Genomic DNA, 15,715 nt, shown 5'->3' with positions numbered 1-15,715 from the left:
ACTGAAGCTAGATGGGCTTCAACTCCCAGAATTCCCAAAGCAGAGCTAATATTTCTTAGCCTTAACCTTAACCATAAGATCTTTTTCTGCCGTCAATGTTCTAAGTTTCTAATTGTTGGTTTTTATAAGCCAGAAAATTTAAAATAAATTTAAAATCATTCCAATGGGGATATTCCTCATTTAGAAAGGTAGAAGATTGATGGCAGGAAAAGACCTCCTGGTCCATCTGGTCTGCCCTTCTACTATTTCCTGTATTTTATCTTAGGATGGATCTATGTTTATCCCAGGCATGTTTAAATTCAGTTCCTGTGGATTTACCAACCACATCTGCTGGAAGTTTCTTCCAAGCATTTACTACTCTTTCAGTCAAATCATATTTTCTTACTTTGCTTCTGATCTTTCCCCCAACTAACTTCAGATTGAGCCCCCTCGTCCTATTAAAAACACTTCCCTCCTGGACCTTATTTAACCCTTTCACTTATTTAAATGTTTCGATCATGTCCCCCCTTTCCCTTCTGTCCTCCAGACTCTACAGATTGAGTCCATTAAGTCTTTCCTGATATGTTTTATGCTTAAGACCTTCCACCATTCTTGTAGCCCGTCTTTGGACCCGTTCAATTTGATCCATCCCTTTTTGTAGGTGAGGTCTCCAGAGCTGGGCACAGTATTATTCCAAATGGGGTCTCACCAACGCTCTATGCAGCGGGATCCATCTCCCTCTTCCTGCTTGTGATACCTCTAGCTATGCAGCCAAGCACCCTACCCGCTTTCCCTACCGCCTGACCGCACGGTTCACCCCATTTTGAGACTGGAAATTAGGAGCAGCCTTTTCAATATACAGCCTCCTGACTTAGTGGAGAGGTTCAAAGCAGGAATAATTTAGAGCCACCGGCAAAGGGGACTGTCACCTAATAGGATGGCACACACCTGTTCTGAATGCAGGTAAGTCTCAGGTTCGGCCCCAGAATTGGCTGCTTAAAAAGATCAGGTAACAGGCGCGAGAAAAGAGCGCAGGAAGCTGGGCTAAGGCGACTCCTATTTCCCAGCAGTAGTGAGGCTGAAGTCTGCAAAACGAACCTAAATCGACTGAATAAACTGAAATGGCCAGTTTCTTTCTTTCTTTCATCCGTCAGTTATTGAGTAGGTGTCATCAACAGGTCTGGGTTAATTTTTATTTTTTTCCCCATTTATTTTTATGACCTCCATCCTCTGTCTAGTCCAGTGTTTCCCAACCTTGGCAACTTGAAGATATCTGGACGTCAACTCCCTTCGCTGGCTGGGGAATTCTGGGAGTTGAAGTCCAAATACCTTCAAGTTGCCAAGGTTGGGAAACACTGGCCTAGACATCAGAGCACTGATGATGTTCCCTAGTTGGGTTATGAAACGCCTGCAAGAAAACAGGCAAGTTCAGGTAGCACCAAGGACCACACAGTCCTCCTCTTCCTCCTCCACCTCCTCTTCTCCACAAACCACACTCCCTTCTAGCACTGATGAGGTTGCCTAGCTGGGTCATGAAACGTCCACAAGAAAACCACCAAGCTTAGAGAGCACCAAAGAATTGTCTTTACTTACTCCTACTCCAGAACTCTGTTATCATGAGCGCAGATTGTCCTGGGCAGAAATTAAGGGAGACCTAATCAAACTCAATCTCCATCAAACCAGGTTAATTAATCCGATCTAAGCAGTCCCAGGCTCGTTTCTCCTGACTCATTCCCCCAGGGATATTTTCTCAGGTGGAATTATTTAATTAATTATCCTTCTACTGCATGGGAGACAATGGCAGAGAGGAGAAAGAGAGAAAGAGAGGAAGGAAGGAAGGAAGGAGGGAGGGAGGGAGGGAGGCAGGGAGGGAGGGAGGGAGGGAAGGAGGGAGGGAGGGAAGGAGGGAGGGAAGGAAGGAAAACAGAGAGGACAGAACTAACTAGAGAGAGGAGAAGAGAATGAAGAAAGAAAGAAAAAAGAAAGAAAGAAAGGAAGGAAGGAAGGAAGGAAAGAAGGGAGAGAAACAGAGAGGAGAGAACTAGCTAGAGAGAAGAGAGGAGAGGAGAAGAGAAAGAAGAAAGAAAGAAAGAGAGAGAGAGAGAAAACTAGCTAGAGAGGAGATCAGGAGAGGAGAGGAGAAGGAAGGAAGGAAGGAAGGAAAAAAGAAAGAAAGAAAGAAAAGGAGAGAAACAGAGGGGAGAGAACTAGCTAGAGAGAAGAGGGGAGAGGAGAAGAGAAAGAAGAAAGAAAGAAAGAAAGAGAGAGAGAGAGAGAAAAAAACTAGCTAGAGAGGAGAGCAGGAGAGGAGAGGAGAAGAGAAAGAAAGAAAGAAAGAAAGAAAGAAAAGGAGAGAAACAAAGGGCAGAGAACTAGCTAGAGAGAAGAGGGGAGAGGAGAAGAGAAAGAAGAAAGAAAGAAAGAAGAAAAGAAAGAAAGAAAGAAAGAAGGGAAGAAAGAAAGGATGGATGGAAGGAAGGAAGGAAAGTAAGAAAGGAAGGAAGGAAGAAAGAAAGAAAGAACGAAAGAAAGAAAGAAAGAAAGAAGGATTTCCTTTCCTAATGAAGATTTATATTCCCTTTCCTAACGAAGAGTCGGTGGGAGTTGGGCGTGGGCAGCATATAAATTTAATAAATAAATAAATCCAATTAATAAATAAATATCCGCATATAGCTACGATAGCACCTCAGCTCTGGAAATCTATCATTGTGACTTCCATGGACACTTATGTTTCTTCGAGGTTCATTCATGGATCACCACTTGTTATATTTCTAATATTCCACCCCCACCACACACACACCATAACTAGGCAAATGAGAAAGCACTTCATCTCATGGACAGGTAGCCCTCAACTTGCGACCACAATTGACCCAGCATTTCTGTCGCTAAGTGAAGCGGTTGTTAAGTGAATTTTGCCCCATTTGGCTGCCACATTTTCATACACTGCAAGTTCTTAAGTGAGACACAGTCTGGAGACCTCACCTACAAAAAGATATTGACAAAATTGAACGGGTCCAAAGACGGGCTACAAGAATGGTGGAAGGTCTTAAGCATAAAACGTATCAGGAAAGACTTCATGAACTCAACCTGTATAGTCTGGAGGACAGAAGGAAAAGGGGGGACGTGATCAAAACATTTAAATATGTTAAAGGGTTAAATAAGGTCCAGGAGGGAAGTATCTTTGGACATCAAAAATGTTCAAAGATACTTCACCAGAAGAGCCCTTCACTCCTCCACTCGAAATAGAATACAGTACCCTATGAGACTAGACTTTCAATCCTGGGTCTTGAAAGCGTAGAACTACGACGCCTTAAACATGATCTAAGTATTGCCCACAAGATCATAGGCTGCAATGTCCTGCCTGTCAAAGACTACTTCAGCTTCAACCACAACAACACAAGAGCACACAACAGATTCATATTAATCACTCCAAACTTGACTGTGAAAAATACGACTTTAGTCATCGAGTTGTTGAAATGTGGAACTCATTACCGGACTCTGTAGTATCATCCCCTAACCCCCAACACTTTACCCTTAGACTATCCACGGTTGACCTCTCCAGATTCCTAAGAGGTCAGTAAGGGGTGTACCTAAGCGCACTAGAGTGCCCTCTGTCCCCTGTCCTATAGTCTCTCCTATATCTCATATTTCTTCTCTCCTATATCCTCTATAACCTTCATTGTGTATTATTGTGTATTGAACAAAATAAATAAATAAATAAAAATAAATAAATTAAATAAACCAGGCGAACCTGGGCAAAGGTCCCCCTGGCCACAGCAGAGAGCGGTCAAGTGGTGGTCAAGGCTCAGCTGTGGACCCAGGAGGACACCCAAGTTGCAAACCCTCTCTGAGGGGGTTAAAGGTTCTCCCCCCCCAGCACAATGGACAGACAGATCAAATAGACCTTAGGAGGAAATGCCCACAGCCACTCGGTCTCGTCTGGGTTGAGCTGGAGAGTTGAAGGGCTCTTTGAAAAGTGTTCGGAAACTTCAGATCATGCAGAATGCAGCTGCGAGAGCAATCATGGGCTTCCCCAGATATGCCCATGTTACACCAACACTCCGCAGTCTGCATTGGTTGCCGATCAGTTTCCGGTCACAATTCAAAGTGTTGGTTATGACCTATAAAGCCCTTCATGGCATCGGACCAGATTATCTCCGGGACCGCCTTCTGCTGCACGAATCCCAGCGACCAGTTAGGTCCCACAGAGTTGGCCTTCTCTGGGTCCCGTCAACTAAACAATGCCACTTGGCGGGACCCAGGGGAAGAGCCTTCTCTGTGGCGGCCCCAGCCCTCTGGAACCAACTCTCCCCAGAGATTAGAATTGCCCCCACCCTCCTTGCCTTTCGTAAGCTACTTAAAACCAACCTCTGCCACCAGGCATGGGGGAACTGAGATACTCTTTCCCCCTAGGCCTTTACAATTTTATGTATGGTATGTCTGTATGTCTGTTTGGTTTTTATTATAATGGGTTTTTAATTGTTTTTAGTATTGGATTATTATTATATGCTGTCTTATTATTACTGTTAGCCGAGTCTTCGGAGAGGGGCGGCATACAAATCCAATAGATAGATAGATAGATAGATAGATAGATAGATAGATAGATAGATAGATAGATAGATAGATAGATAGATAGATAGATAGATAAATAAATAAATAAATAAAGTAAGTTGCCAAGGTTGGAGACCCCCTGCTCCAGAGGGGTCATAAATAGGGGCAATTTGCTGCATTGCAAAGTCAGCCCACGCCCCACAGGAGTGGAATAAACACAGGTACGATTGCCAGCAAAGCCATCTGTGTGTATGTTGCTACATCATCCCACAGATTTACCCAAATTAAAGCAATTGATCGCCTAGCGCATGACGCAAAGCGGCTGAAAATTTACCTATTTCCTCTTCTCATGCAGGTACCATATTTTTCAGAGTATAAGGCACAGTTTTTTCCTCCCTAAAAGAGGCTGATAATTTGGGTGCGTCTTATGCTCTGAATGTAGCTCCCCCCCCCCCAGCCCTAACTAGCTGCTAACGATCTTCCCAGCTCTTACCTTGCTGACTCTTTCATTGTTTCTCTCTGCAAAGAATGTTTTCCAAGCCCTGAGTCTTTGCAGAGTTGTTTCCATTGCTCTACTTGCTCCAAATGTTTCTTTCCAGGTGCTAATGTTGTTCCCAGCTGTTCCCAGCTTGCAGGCTCTTTCATTGTTTCTCTCTGCGAAGAATGTTTTCCAAGTCTTTGCAGGGTTTTTTTTATTCCTCTAAATTGTTCCGAATGAATTTCTTTCTAACTCTAACTAGGTGCTAATGATGTTTCCAGCTTTTGCCAGCTTTCAAGCACTTTCATTGTTACTCTCTGCAAATAATGTTTCCCAAGCCCTAAGTCTTTGCAGGGTTGTTTCCATTAGTCTACTTGCTCCAAATGTTTCTTTCCAGGTGCTAATGATATTCCCAGCTGTTACCAGCCTGCAAGCTCTTCCATTGTTACTCTCTCCAAATAAAGCTTTTTTTAAAGCTATAACAGGGGATAAAATAATGTGCTGAAACTGACCAGACTAAGGACACTAGCCAGATGAATACCTGGTAAGCAGATTCTTTTCCCTATTTTCCTCCCCAAAAACTAAGGTGCGCCTTATATTCCAGAAAATACAGTAGTTCATTCTCACACTTCTCCTACAGGTAGACTGATGACCACAATCAAGGAAGAAACTTTGGTTGCTACGCATGGGCGTTGTTAAGTGAGTCACAGCTGATTTTACAACCTTCCCCCACCCACCCCTATGGTTGCTAGGTAAAATTCCAGCAGCTATGAAGTCAGTCATGTGGCCATTAATGAAAATCCAGGTTTCTCCATTGACCCAAAGGTGCTAATCCCCCCCCCCCCCCCAAAAAAAATAACTGGACTTTCTGGTTTGTGTTCCTCCCATCCTCCCCCTTCTTTTTTTTCTCCCAGCAATGCCAGCCAACAGCAAATTACAAATTTCTAAACACCGCCTCCTCTTGTCTTTCTTTCACACATACAACACTTCAACAGAGCTTTAACACTTTGGTTGCCACAATGCAAAAAAGGATGTTGAGACTCTAGAAAGAGTGCAGAGAAGAGCGACAAAGGACCCAGGAGAAGAGCCTTCTCTGTGGCGGCCCCGACCCTCTGGAACCAGCTCCCCCCAGATATCAGAGTTGCCTCCACCCTCCTTGCCTTTCGCAAGCTCCTTAAAACCCACCTCTGTCATCAGACATGAGGGAATTGAGATATTCCCTTCCCCCTAGGCTTATAAAATTTATGCATGGTATGTCTGTATGTATGATTGGTTTCTTAAATTGGGGTTTTTTAAATTACTTTTAATATTAGATTTGTTTATATTGTTTTCTTTATTGTTGTTAGCCGCCCCGAGTCTTCAGAGAGGGGCGGCATACAAATGTAATAGATAGATAGATAGATAGATAGATAGATAGATAGATAGATAGATAGATAGATAGATAGATAGATAGATAGATAGGATTAGGGGACTAGAGGCTAAAACATATGTAGAACGGTTACAGGAACTGGACATGACTAGTTTGATGAAAAAAATGACCAGGGAGACAGGATAGCAATCTTCCAATATCTCAGGGGTTGCCACAAAGAAGAGGGAGTCAACTTATTCTCCCAAGCACCTGAGGGCAGAACAAGAAGCAATGGGTGAAAACTAAACAAGGCGAGAAGCAACTTAGAACTAAGGAGGAATTTCCTGACAGTTACAACAACTGACCAGTGGAACAGCCTGCCTCCAGAAGTTGTGAATGCCCCAGCACTGGAAGTTTTTAAGCAGATGTTGGATAACCATCTGTCTGAAGTAGTGTAGGGTTTCCTGCCTAAGCAGGGGGTTGGAGTAGAACAGGGGTAGGCAAAGTTGGCTCTTCTGTGACTTGTGGACATCAACTCCCAGAATTCCTGAGCCAATCATGCTAGCACAGGAATTCTGGGAGTTGAAGTCCACATGTCATAGAAAAGCCAACTTAGCCTACCCCTGAACTAGAAGACCTCGAATGTCCCTTGCAACTCTATTGTTATTATTATTATAATTAACTGATACAGCTAAGATGAAAAGAGAGAAGTGGAAAGATGGATACAGATGAAATAATATAAAGCAGATCTGGAATGCAACCCAATTCATTTTATTTGAATAATATAGGTGCATTAAGATGCATTGAAGGTACATGAAGTTGCATGTTGAATGTGGAGAAAAATAATTTTAAAAACTTTGGAGGAAAAATGCAGCTAAGACGCTGTCTGCAAAAAATATAATAATTTCTGCAGTGGACAAGTAAGGGGGCCTATTTATTTATTCCCCCCGCCACCTTTGGGAAGAAACACAATTAGGACAGAGGCTGGATTTGGAGTCATCGTCAACAACCACCTTTCAAGAGGTCTAGCAGCATTTCCCTGCCCCAAAATTCTTCCCATGTGACCAAATAAATAAATGCTAAATTCTACTTTTGCCTTCTCCAAACAGAAGCCGAAATGCAGAGAGCAGTAGGAAAAGCAAGTAGAATGCTTGGCTGCATAGCTAGAGGTATAACAAGCAGGAAGAGGGAGATTGTGATCCCCTTATATAGAGCGCTGGTGAGACCACATTTGGAATACTGTGTTCAGTTCTGGAGACCTCACCTACAAAAAGAGATTGACAAAATTGAACGGGTCCAAAGACTGGCTACAAGAATGGTGGAAGGTCTTAAGCATCAAACGTATCAGGAAAGACTTCATGAACTCGATCTGTATAGTCTGGAGGACAGAAGGAAAAGGGGGGACATGATCGAAACATTTAAATATGTTAAAGGGTGAAATAAGGTTCAGGAGGGAAGTGGTTTTAATAGGAGAGTGAACACAAGAACAAGGGGACACAATCTGAAGTTAGTTGGGGGAAAGATCAAAAGCAACGTGAGAAAATATTATTTCACTGAAAGAGTAGTAGATGCTTGGAACAAACTTCCAGCAGACGTGGTTGGTAAATCCACAGTAACTGATTGAAACATGCCTGGGATAAACATATATCCATTGTAAGATAAAATACAGGAAATAGTATAAGGGCAGACTAGATGGACCAGGAGGTCTTTTTCTGCCGTCAGTCTTCTATGTTTCTACGTTTCCCAAACTAGAACTAAACTTCCACTTCCTTGTTTTGAAACACACTCCGGGTATCACTTCTTCAAGTGAGGTCCCGAGTTCGAGGGAAGCTGAAATTAAGTTCCCAGAACAGATGCTGAAGATGGATTCACAACAGCCACAAAATTATTATTGCTTCGATTTGGGCTCCTGAAGAAGAGAAGTGTGAGTTTGCCCCCCTTACAACACGACAATACAAACACACATACACACACACTGTTCTACCTTCAAACCAAGCAGTTCTGTGACTTTCTTCAATGATTTTCAAGCTTTGTGACTCTCAAGGTCAGGAGATCCCCAAACCTGGCAACTTTTAAGACTTGTGGACTTCGATTCCCAGAATTCTCCAGCCAACTTGGCTGGAGAATTCTGGGAGTCAAAGTCCAAAAAAGTGGCCATGTTTGAAGACCTCTAATCTGGGATAATCCATTTTTTCTTCCATCTTCCAACACAATTTCAGAACCAGCTTGGGAGGGAAGGGGTTTTTTTTTTGCAGAAACAGAAGTGCTGATCCTTGGGGTTGGTTTTTATCTCCCCACCACCCATATTTCCAAAGAAACAAATGGCTCCTTGATGCTCTCTGAGGTTTTAACTGTCTGGCTCAGTTCTGCAACCCAACAAGACCGACACAGACTTCAGAGGAGAATCAGAACTGCAGAAAAAACAATGGCTGCCAACCTGCCTTCCATTGAGGACCGGTATACTGCACAGGTCAAAAAGAGGGTGTGGAAAATATTGACTGACCCCTTGCATCCTGGACATAAACTGCTTCAACTCCCACCCTCAAAACGTCGCCAGAGAGCACTGCACACCAAGACAACTAGACACAAGAACATTTCTTTCTTTCAACATCTTTTGGTGCAAATTGGGTGTGCTGGGCTGGAGCTCCGTTTTCACTACCCCACTGCATTTCTCCCCCCACCCCCCGGGTCCAAGCAGCAGCCCACCCCTGCTTCTAGCACTGATGATGTTCCCTAGTTGGGTCATGAAACATCTGCCTGGATAACAACTAGGCTCAGAGAACACTAGAGACCCCATAGATAAAACTCAATTTGCTTACCATCATATCTTCCACTCCAATTCAGGATTTAACAGTCCAGCCCCTCCTAAATTATCCCTTTTTACTGATCGGTTCAATGAAAAATTTCAAATTTCATCCTCAAGTGATTAACTAAATATCCAAAGGCAGCTACGTCTTTTAAAAATGCGCGTATTGGAACAAGACGCACCGATCACAAGGGAGGGGGAAGCGGAATTAAGGCGAGAGTTTTCAGAACACCAAATTCACAGAGCCCCTTGCAAGCTTCCAGGTCACCAAGATTTCCACCCAGCAAGGGGAAAAAGCAGCTCACCTGTTCCTGGGAGTTCATAACTCGGAGCTTCATCTGCTTCAGGTAAGTGGAGGTGAGAGGCATGTTGTAATCGATGATTCCCGAGACCAGCGAGGAAGGGGACTCGTTTTCTGGAAGGAAAGAAAGAAAAACAGGTCTCTTTCAAAGTTCTCCAAGACCGAGCAGCATTTAGCAATAGCATTTATACTTATACACTGGTGCTTTTCCAGCCTTCTCTAAGCAGTTTACAGAATCAGCCTCTTGCCCCCAATAATCTGGGTCCTCATTTTGCCCACCAAGGAAGGAAGGAAAGAAATAAAGAAGGAAACATAGAAACATAGAAGACTGACGGCAGAAAAAGACCTAATGATCCATCTAATCTGCCCTTATACTATTTTCTGTATTTTATCTTAGGATGGATATATGTTTATCCCAGCAGGTTTAAATTAAGTTACTGTGGATTTATTTACCATGTCTGCTGGAAGTTTGTTCCAAGGATCTACTACTCTTTCAGTAAAATAATATTTTCTCATGTTGCTTTTGATCTTTCCCCCAACAAACTTCAGATTGTGACCCCTTGTTCTTGGGTTCACTTTCCTATTGAAAACACTTCCCTCCTGGACCTTATTTAACCCTTTAACATATTTAAATGTTTCGATCATGTGCCCCCTTTCCCTTCTGTCCTCCAGACTATACAGATTAAGTTCATGAAGTCTTTCCTGATACAGGAAGGAAGGATGGAAGAATAGCATTAGCATTTAGCATATACCACTTCATAGTGCTTTTACAGCCACACAGTTATACATTTCTATTTAATAGAAGATGGACCACTCTCCTAGTTTGCACCTTCTATACTTTTGCCCAATATCATTTGGGACAAATTAATGTCTGATTTTTTAAAAAACAGAAATCTCCAGGGGTAGAGCACCCACACCTTCTGTTCCACTTACAAACAGTCCTCGACTTACAATGGCTTATTTAATGACCATTCAAAGTTGCAACAGCACTGAAAAAGGTGACTTGTGATCGTTTCTCAACACTGATCAAAATTCACATGCTTTGCAAGCGATTCGTATTGTATTTCTATATTTCTATATTTCTGTATTTCTATATGCCTTCCATTGAGGACCTGTAGACTCCACGAGTCAAAAAGAGGGCGGGGAAAATATTGACTGACCCCTTACATCCTGGACATAAACTGTTTCAACTCCTACCCTCAAAATGTCACCACAGAGCCCTGCACACCAAGACAACTAAACACAAGAACAGTTTTTTCCCCAAACGCCATCACTCTGCTAAACAAATAATTCCCTCAACAGTCAAACTATTTACTAAGTCTGCACTACTATTACTACTAGTTTTTTCTCACCGTTCCCATTACCCTTTTCCTCCCACTTATGACTGCATGACCGCAACTTGTTGCTTGTATCCTTAAGGTTTTTTAAATTAATATTGATTGTTTCTTCATTGCTTATTTGACCCCTATGACAATCATTGTTGTACTTCATGATTCTTGAGAAATGTCTTTTTCTTTTAAATACACTGAGAGCATCTGCACCAAAGACAAATTCCTTGTGTGTCCAATCACACTTATTTTTTTTTTATTTTTATTTATTCATTTGTCCAATACACAAATACATAGGGAGAAAAATAGACATGTAGTAACATATATAAGGGTAAAAGTGAACTTAGAGGACAAGATATATGAAAGGAAGAAAATATATATGATATGTGAGAGAAAGGAAAGACAATTGGACAGGGGACGAAAGGCACACCAGTGCACTTATGTACGCCCCTTACTGGCCTCTTAGGAACCTGGAGAGGTCAATCGTGGAGAGTCTAAGGGAGAAGTGTTGGGGGTTAGGGGTTGACACAATTGAGTCCGGTAATGAGTTCCACGCTTCGATAACTCGATTGTTGAAATCATATTTTTTACAGTCAGGTTTGGAGCGGTTCGTATTAAGTTTGAATCTGTTGCGTGCTCTTGTGTTGTTGCGGTTGAAGCTGAAGTAGTCATTGACCGGTAGGACGTTGCAGCATATGATCTTGTGGGCCAAGAAAGAATTCTATTCTATTCTATTCTATTTTCTATTCTATTCTATTCTATTTTCTATTCTATTCTATTCTATTCTAATCAAATCAAATCTAATCTAATCTAATCTAATCAATTCCTTCTCATTAAACTAAATGTACCCAATTCCTGCAATCATTCATCGGGTATTTTATCCTCCAGCTCCCTAACCATTTTGTTGTTTAAAATCTCTCCTCCAAGGGCAGGAGGAGAGGGTTCAAAGATGATAGCAAAGCCCTCCACTCTTCCACTCACAACTTCCACTCTCCCCTACGCAACTAGACTTACAATCCTAGGTTTAGAAAGCTTAGAACTACGTCGCCTTAGACATGACCTAAGCATAGCTCATAAAATCACCTGCTACAACCTCCTTCCTGGCAACGACCACTTCAGCTTCAACCACAACAACACACGAGCACACAACAGATACAAACTTAAAGTAAACCCCTCCAAACTCGACTGCAGGAAATACGACTTTAGTAACCGAGTAGTTGATGCCTGGAACTCACGACCAGATTCTGTAGTATCATCCCCTGACCCCCAAAACTTTACCCTTAGACTATTCACTGCTGACCTCTCCCGATTCCTAAGAGGTCAGTAAAGGGCGTGCATAAGTGCACCATTGTTCCTTCCCGTCCCCTGTCCTAATGTTTCCCCTCTTACTAGCATCATGTATATAAACATTGTTATATCTTTATATACCACCAAAACGTACTTGACAAAACAAACAAATAAAATGAATAAAAATAAAAATATTTGTGGTTCAATGTATTTTTTAACATTTATATTCGATAACGTGGTCGGTAAATCCACAGTAACTGAATTGAAATATGTCTGGGATAAACATAGATCCATCCTAAGATAAAATAGAAGAAATAGTAGAAGGGCAGACTAAACCTATACAATTTATGTATGGTATGTTTGTATTTATGTCTGATTAATAATGGGGTTTTTAAAATGTTTTTAAATTATTAGATTTGTTATGAATTGTTCTATTGCTGTTGTGAGCCGCCCCGAGTCTACGGAGAGGGGCAAAAATACAAATTTAATAAATATAAAAAATATAGATGGACCAGGAGGTCTTTTTCTGCGGTCAATCTTCTATGTTTCCATAAAATTTATTTTTAAAAAAAAATATTGGTGCTATTTGCACGGTGGGGGTCCTTTAAAAGTCCTAATCTGGTGTGGTGTGAAGAGCCCCCTTGTCCAAGACTCCCCGGCAGTCCCTTCCGGCTCCTGGCGATAACCTCCACAGCCAGGCTGTCCTTGTGACCGACCCAAGGAAGGCCAGCGAGGACAGAAGAGCCATTCAGAGCTGGAAGCACAACTCTTCTTTTGCAAAGAGCCTCCCCCCACCCCCACCCCTGCACCCGTTTAAATATAGCCCTGGGTCGTCCTCCCCTCCCTTCGGGTAGCCGAGCATCCCTCGCAGACAGGGAGGCCTTGAATTAGGACCCCATCAATAGCACTTAAGACTTCTTTGTCATTTCACAGGGCTTTGCAGTCCACTCCGAGCGTTTTACAGCAGAGGTCTTCAAAATTGGCCTCTTTAAGACTTGTGGACTCCAACTCCCAGAATTCCTCAGCTGGAAATTTCGGCCAATTTAAGACTTATGGACTTCAACTCCCAGAATTCCTCAGCCAGAAATTTTGGCCACTTTAAGACTTGTGGACTTCAACTCCCAGAATTCTCTGGCTGGAGAATTTGCCAAGTTTGAGGACCCCTGGTTTACAGAATCAGCCTCTTGCCTCCGACCATCCGGGTCCTCATTTTACCCACCTCAAAAGGACGGAAGGCTGAGTCAACTTTGAGCCAGTCAGGATCGAACTCCTGTGGGCTGACTGTGGGCAGAATTTGCCTGCAAGAAGGGTTTCTTGATAGGTGGGGGTTTTTTTTGGTTTGAAAATCTTTTGCTTCTCATGCACAAAGCTTCTTCGGTGATGCTGAAGAACTGAACAGAAGAAGCGGATGGAGGAGAAGCCAAATGTTTTCAAAGGGAAAAAACGCTTTGAGTCCAGTTGGGGTTTTTTGGTGGAAAAAAAGGACCTCTGGGACAACCATTAATTTAATTTAATTTAACATGAACTGGATGACCGAAAATCTCCACAGTCGCTCCTGCCCTCATCACCTCGAGGTTCGATTACTGCAACGCTCTCTACATGGGGCTACCTCTGAAAAGTGTTCGGAAACTTCAGATCGTGCAGAACGCGGCCGCGAGAGCCATCGTGGGGCTCCCTAGATTTGCCTACGTTTCTACAACACTCTGTGGTCTGCACTGGCTGCCAATCAGTTTCCGGTCACAATTCAAAGTGTTGTTTATGACCTATAAAGCCCTACATGGCATCGGACCAAAATACCTCCAGAACCACCTTCTAACGCACGAATCCCAGCAGCCGATAAGGTCCCACAGAGTTGGCCTTCTCCGGGTCCCGTCAACCAAACAATGTCATTTGGCGGGCCCCAGGGGAAGAGCCTTCTCTGTGGCGGCACCGGCCCTCTGGAATCAACTCCCCCCGGAGATTAGAACGGCCCCCACCCTCCTTGTCTTTCGCAAATTACTCAAGACCCACCTATATCACCAGGCATGGGGGAGTTGAGACACCTTCCCCCAGGCTTTTATATTTTATGTTTGGTATGTATGTGTTGTATGGTTTTAATTGCTGGGGTTTTATATATCTTTTTCTTTTAATATTAGATTTGTTCACTGTTATATTGTTTTTTATTATTGTTGTGAGCCGCCCCAAGTCTTCGGAGATGGGCGGCATACAAATCTAATAAATTATTATTATTATTATTATTATTATTATTATTATTATTATTATCATCATCATCATCATCATCATTATTATTATGGCTACAGCCAGCAACAATGCTTCACCTGGCTACTTTCTGATTTAGCATACCAGATTAAGCTATCCTGGAGGTGGGTGGTCTACTCTAGAAAGCATAGAGCATAGAATAAGAGAGTTGGAAGGGACCTTGGAGGTCATCTAGTCCACCACTCCACCCAAGCAGGAGACCCTACTACCAGAGCTGCACTTTTGGAAGCTAGCCAGCCCAAGCAGCTAACTAACCCAAGCAGCCAGCCACAGACCAGTAGATATGGAGTTGAAGTCTTCAATGAAACACAGCAGCAGTAGGAAGTCTTGGAAAAATATATTTACTTCTTACTTACACTACTACTATATACTATCGTTACTATACATACATTATGGGCTACAAAAATGGTGGAGGGCCTTAAAACATAAAACGTATCAGGAAAGACTTCATGAACTCAATCTGTATAGTCTGGAGGACAGAAGGGAAAGGGGGGACAGGATTGAAACATTTAAATATGTTAAAGGGTTAAATAAGGTTCAGGAGGGAAGTGTTTTTAATAGGAAAGTGAACACAAGAACAAGGGGACACAATCTGAAGTTACTTGGGGGAAAGATCAAAAGCAATTTGAGAAAATATTATTTTACTGAAAGAGTCGTAGATGCTTGGAACAGCAGACGTGGTTGGTAAATCCACAGTCACTGAATTTAAACACGCCTGGGATAAACATAAATCCATCCTAAGATAAAATACAGGAAATAGTATAAGGGCAGACTAGATGGACCAGGAGGTCTTGTTCTGCTGTCAATCTTCTGTTTCTATGTTTCTATATACTCCTTTTCCTTTCTTTCCAAATTCTTCTGAATTGAACATATTGCATAAAGATTTGTAAACAAGAAATGTAATGGAAATGGGTTATGATCTGTAAATGACCTTTGGGATGCATATTTTTATTTTATTTTATTTTTAAAATTTATTCGATTTTTATGCCGCCCTTCTCCTTAGACTCAGGGGGGCTAACAACATGTTAGCCATAGCAGTTTTTCACAGAGCCAGCCTGTCGCCCCCACAATCCGGGTCCTCATTTGACCCACCTCGGAAGGATGGAAGGCTGAATATGATTATTCTAAAATTTCTATTTGTAAAAACCAATAATATATTTTTTTTAAAAAGAAAAGGCCCCTCTCCTTGCAGACTCCCATCTGATGCCGTGACTCAAGCTAATGGCGCCATTGCCATTTTTTCATAGATGGGGCCGAAAGTGATGTTTTGCTCATCCCCGGACTGGACCCCCAAGGAACGGCCAACCTTCCTCTGAGGCTTGAAACCAGTACCGGTAGCGGAAACGGAACTCTGCGCGCAGCTCTGGGTGACTGGTGG

General features: G+C 42.5%; 1 protein-coding gene across 2 annotated transcripts in view; it reads right to left on the bottom strand.

The window, feature by feature from the left end:
- The window catches only part of NOL4L (nucleolar protein 4 like), a 138,340-nt gene that overhangs the window by 62,348 nt on the left and 60,277 nt on the right, over nucleotides 1-15,715 (bottom strand). For both annotated transcript variants that reach the window (XM_070744391.1, XM_070744392.1), the window contains one exon: nucleotides 9,468-9,577. In XM_070744391.1, coding sequence (XP_070600492.1) covers nucleotides 9,468-9,577 — 110 coding nt within the window. The remainder of the gene's footprint in view (nucleotides 1-9,467; nucleotides 9,578-15,715) is intronic.

Source organism: Erythrolamprus reginae, chromosome 3 (genome assembly GCF_031021105.1).
Source record: "Erythrolamprus reginae isolate rEryReg1 chromosome 3, rEryReg1.hap1, whole genome shotgun sequence".
NCBI classification, from domain to species: Eukaryota; Metazoa; Chordata; class Lepidosauria; order Squamata; family Dipsadidae; genus Erythrolamprus; species Erythrolamprus reginae.
This window is presented reverse-complemented; position numbering and strand designations above follow the sequence as displayed.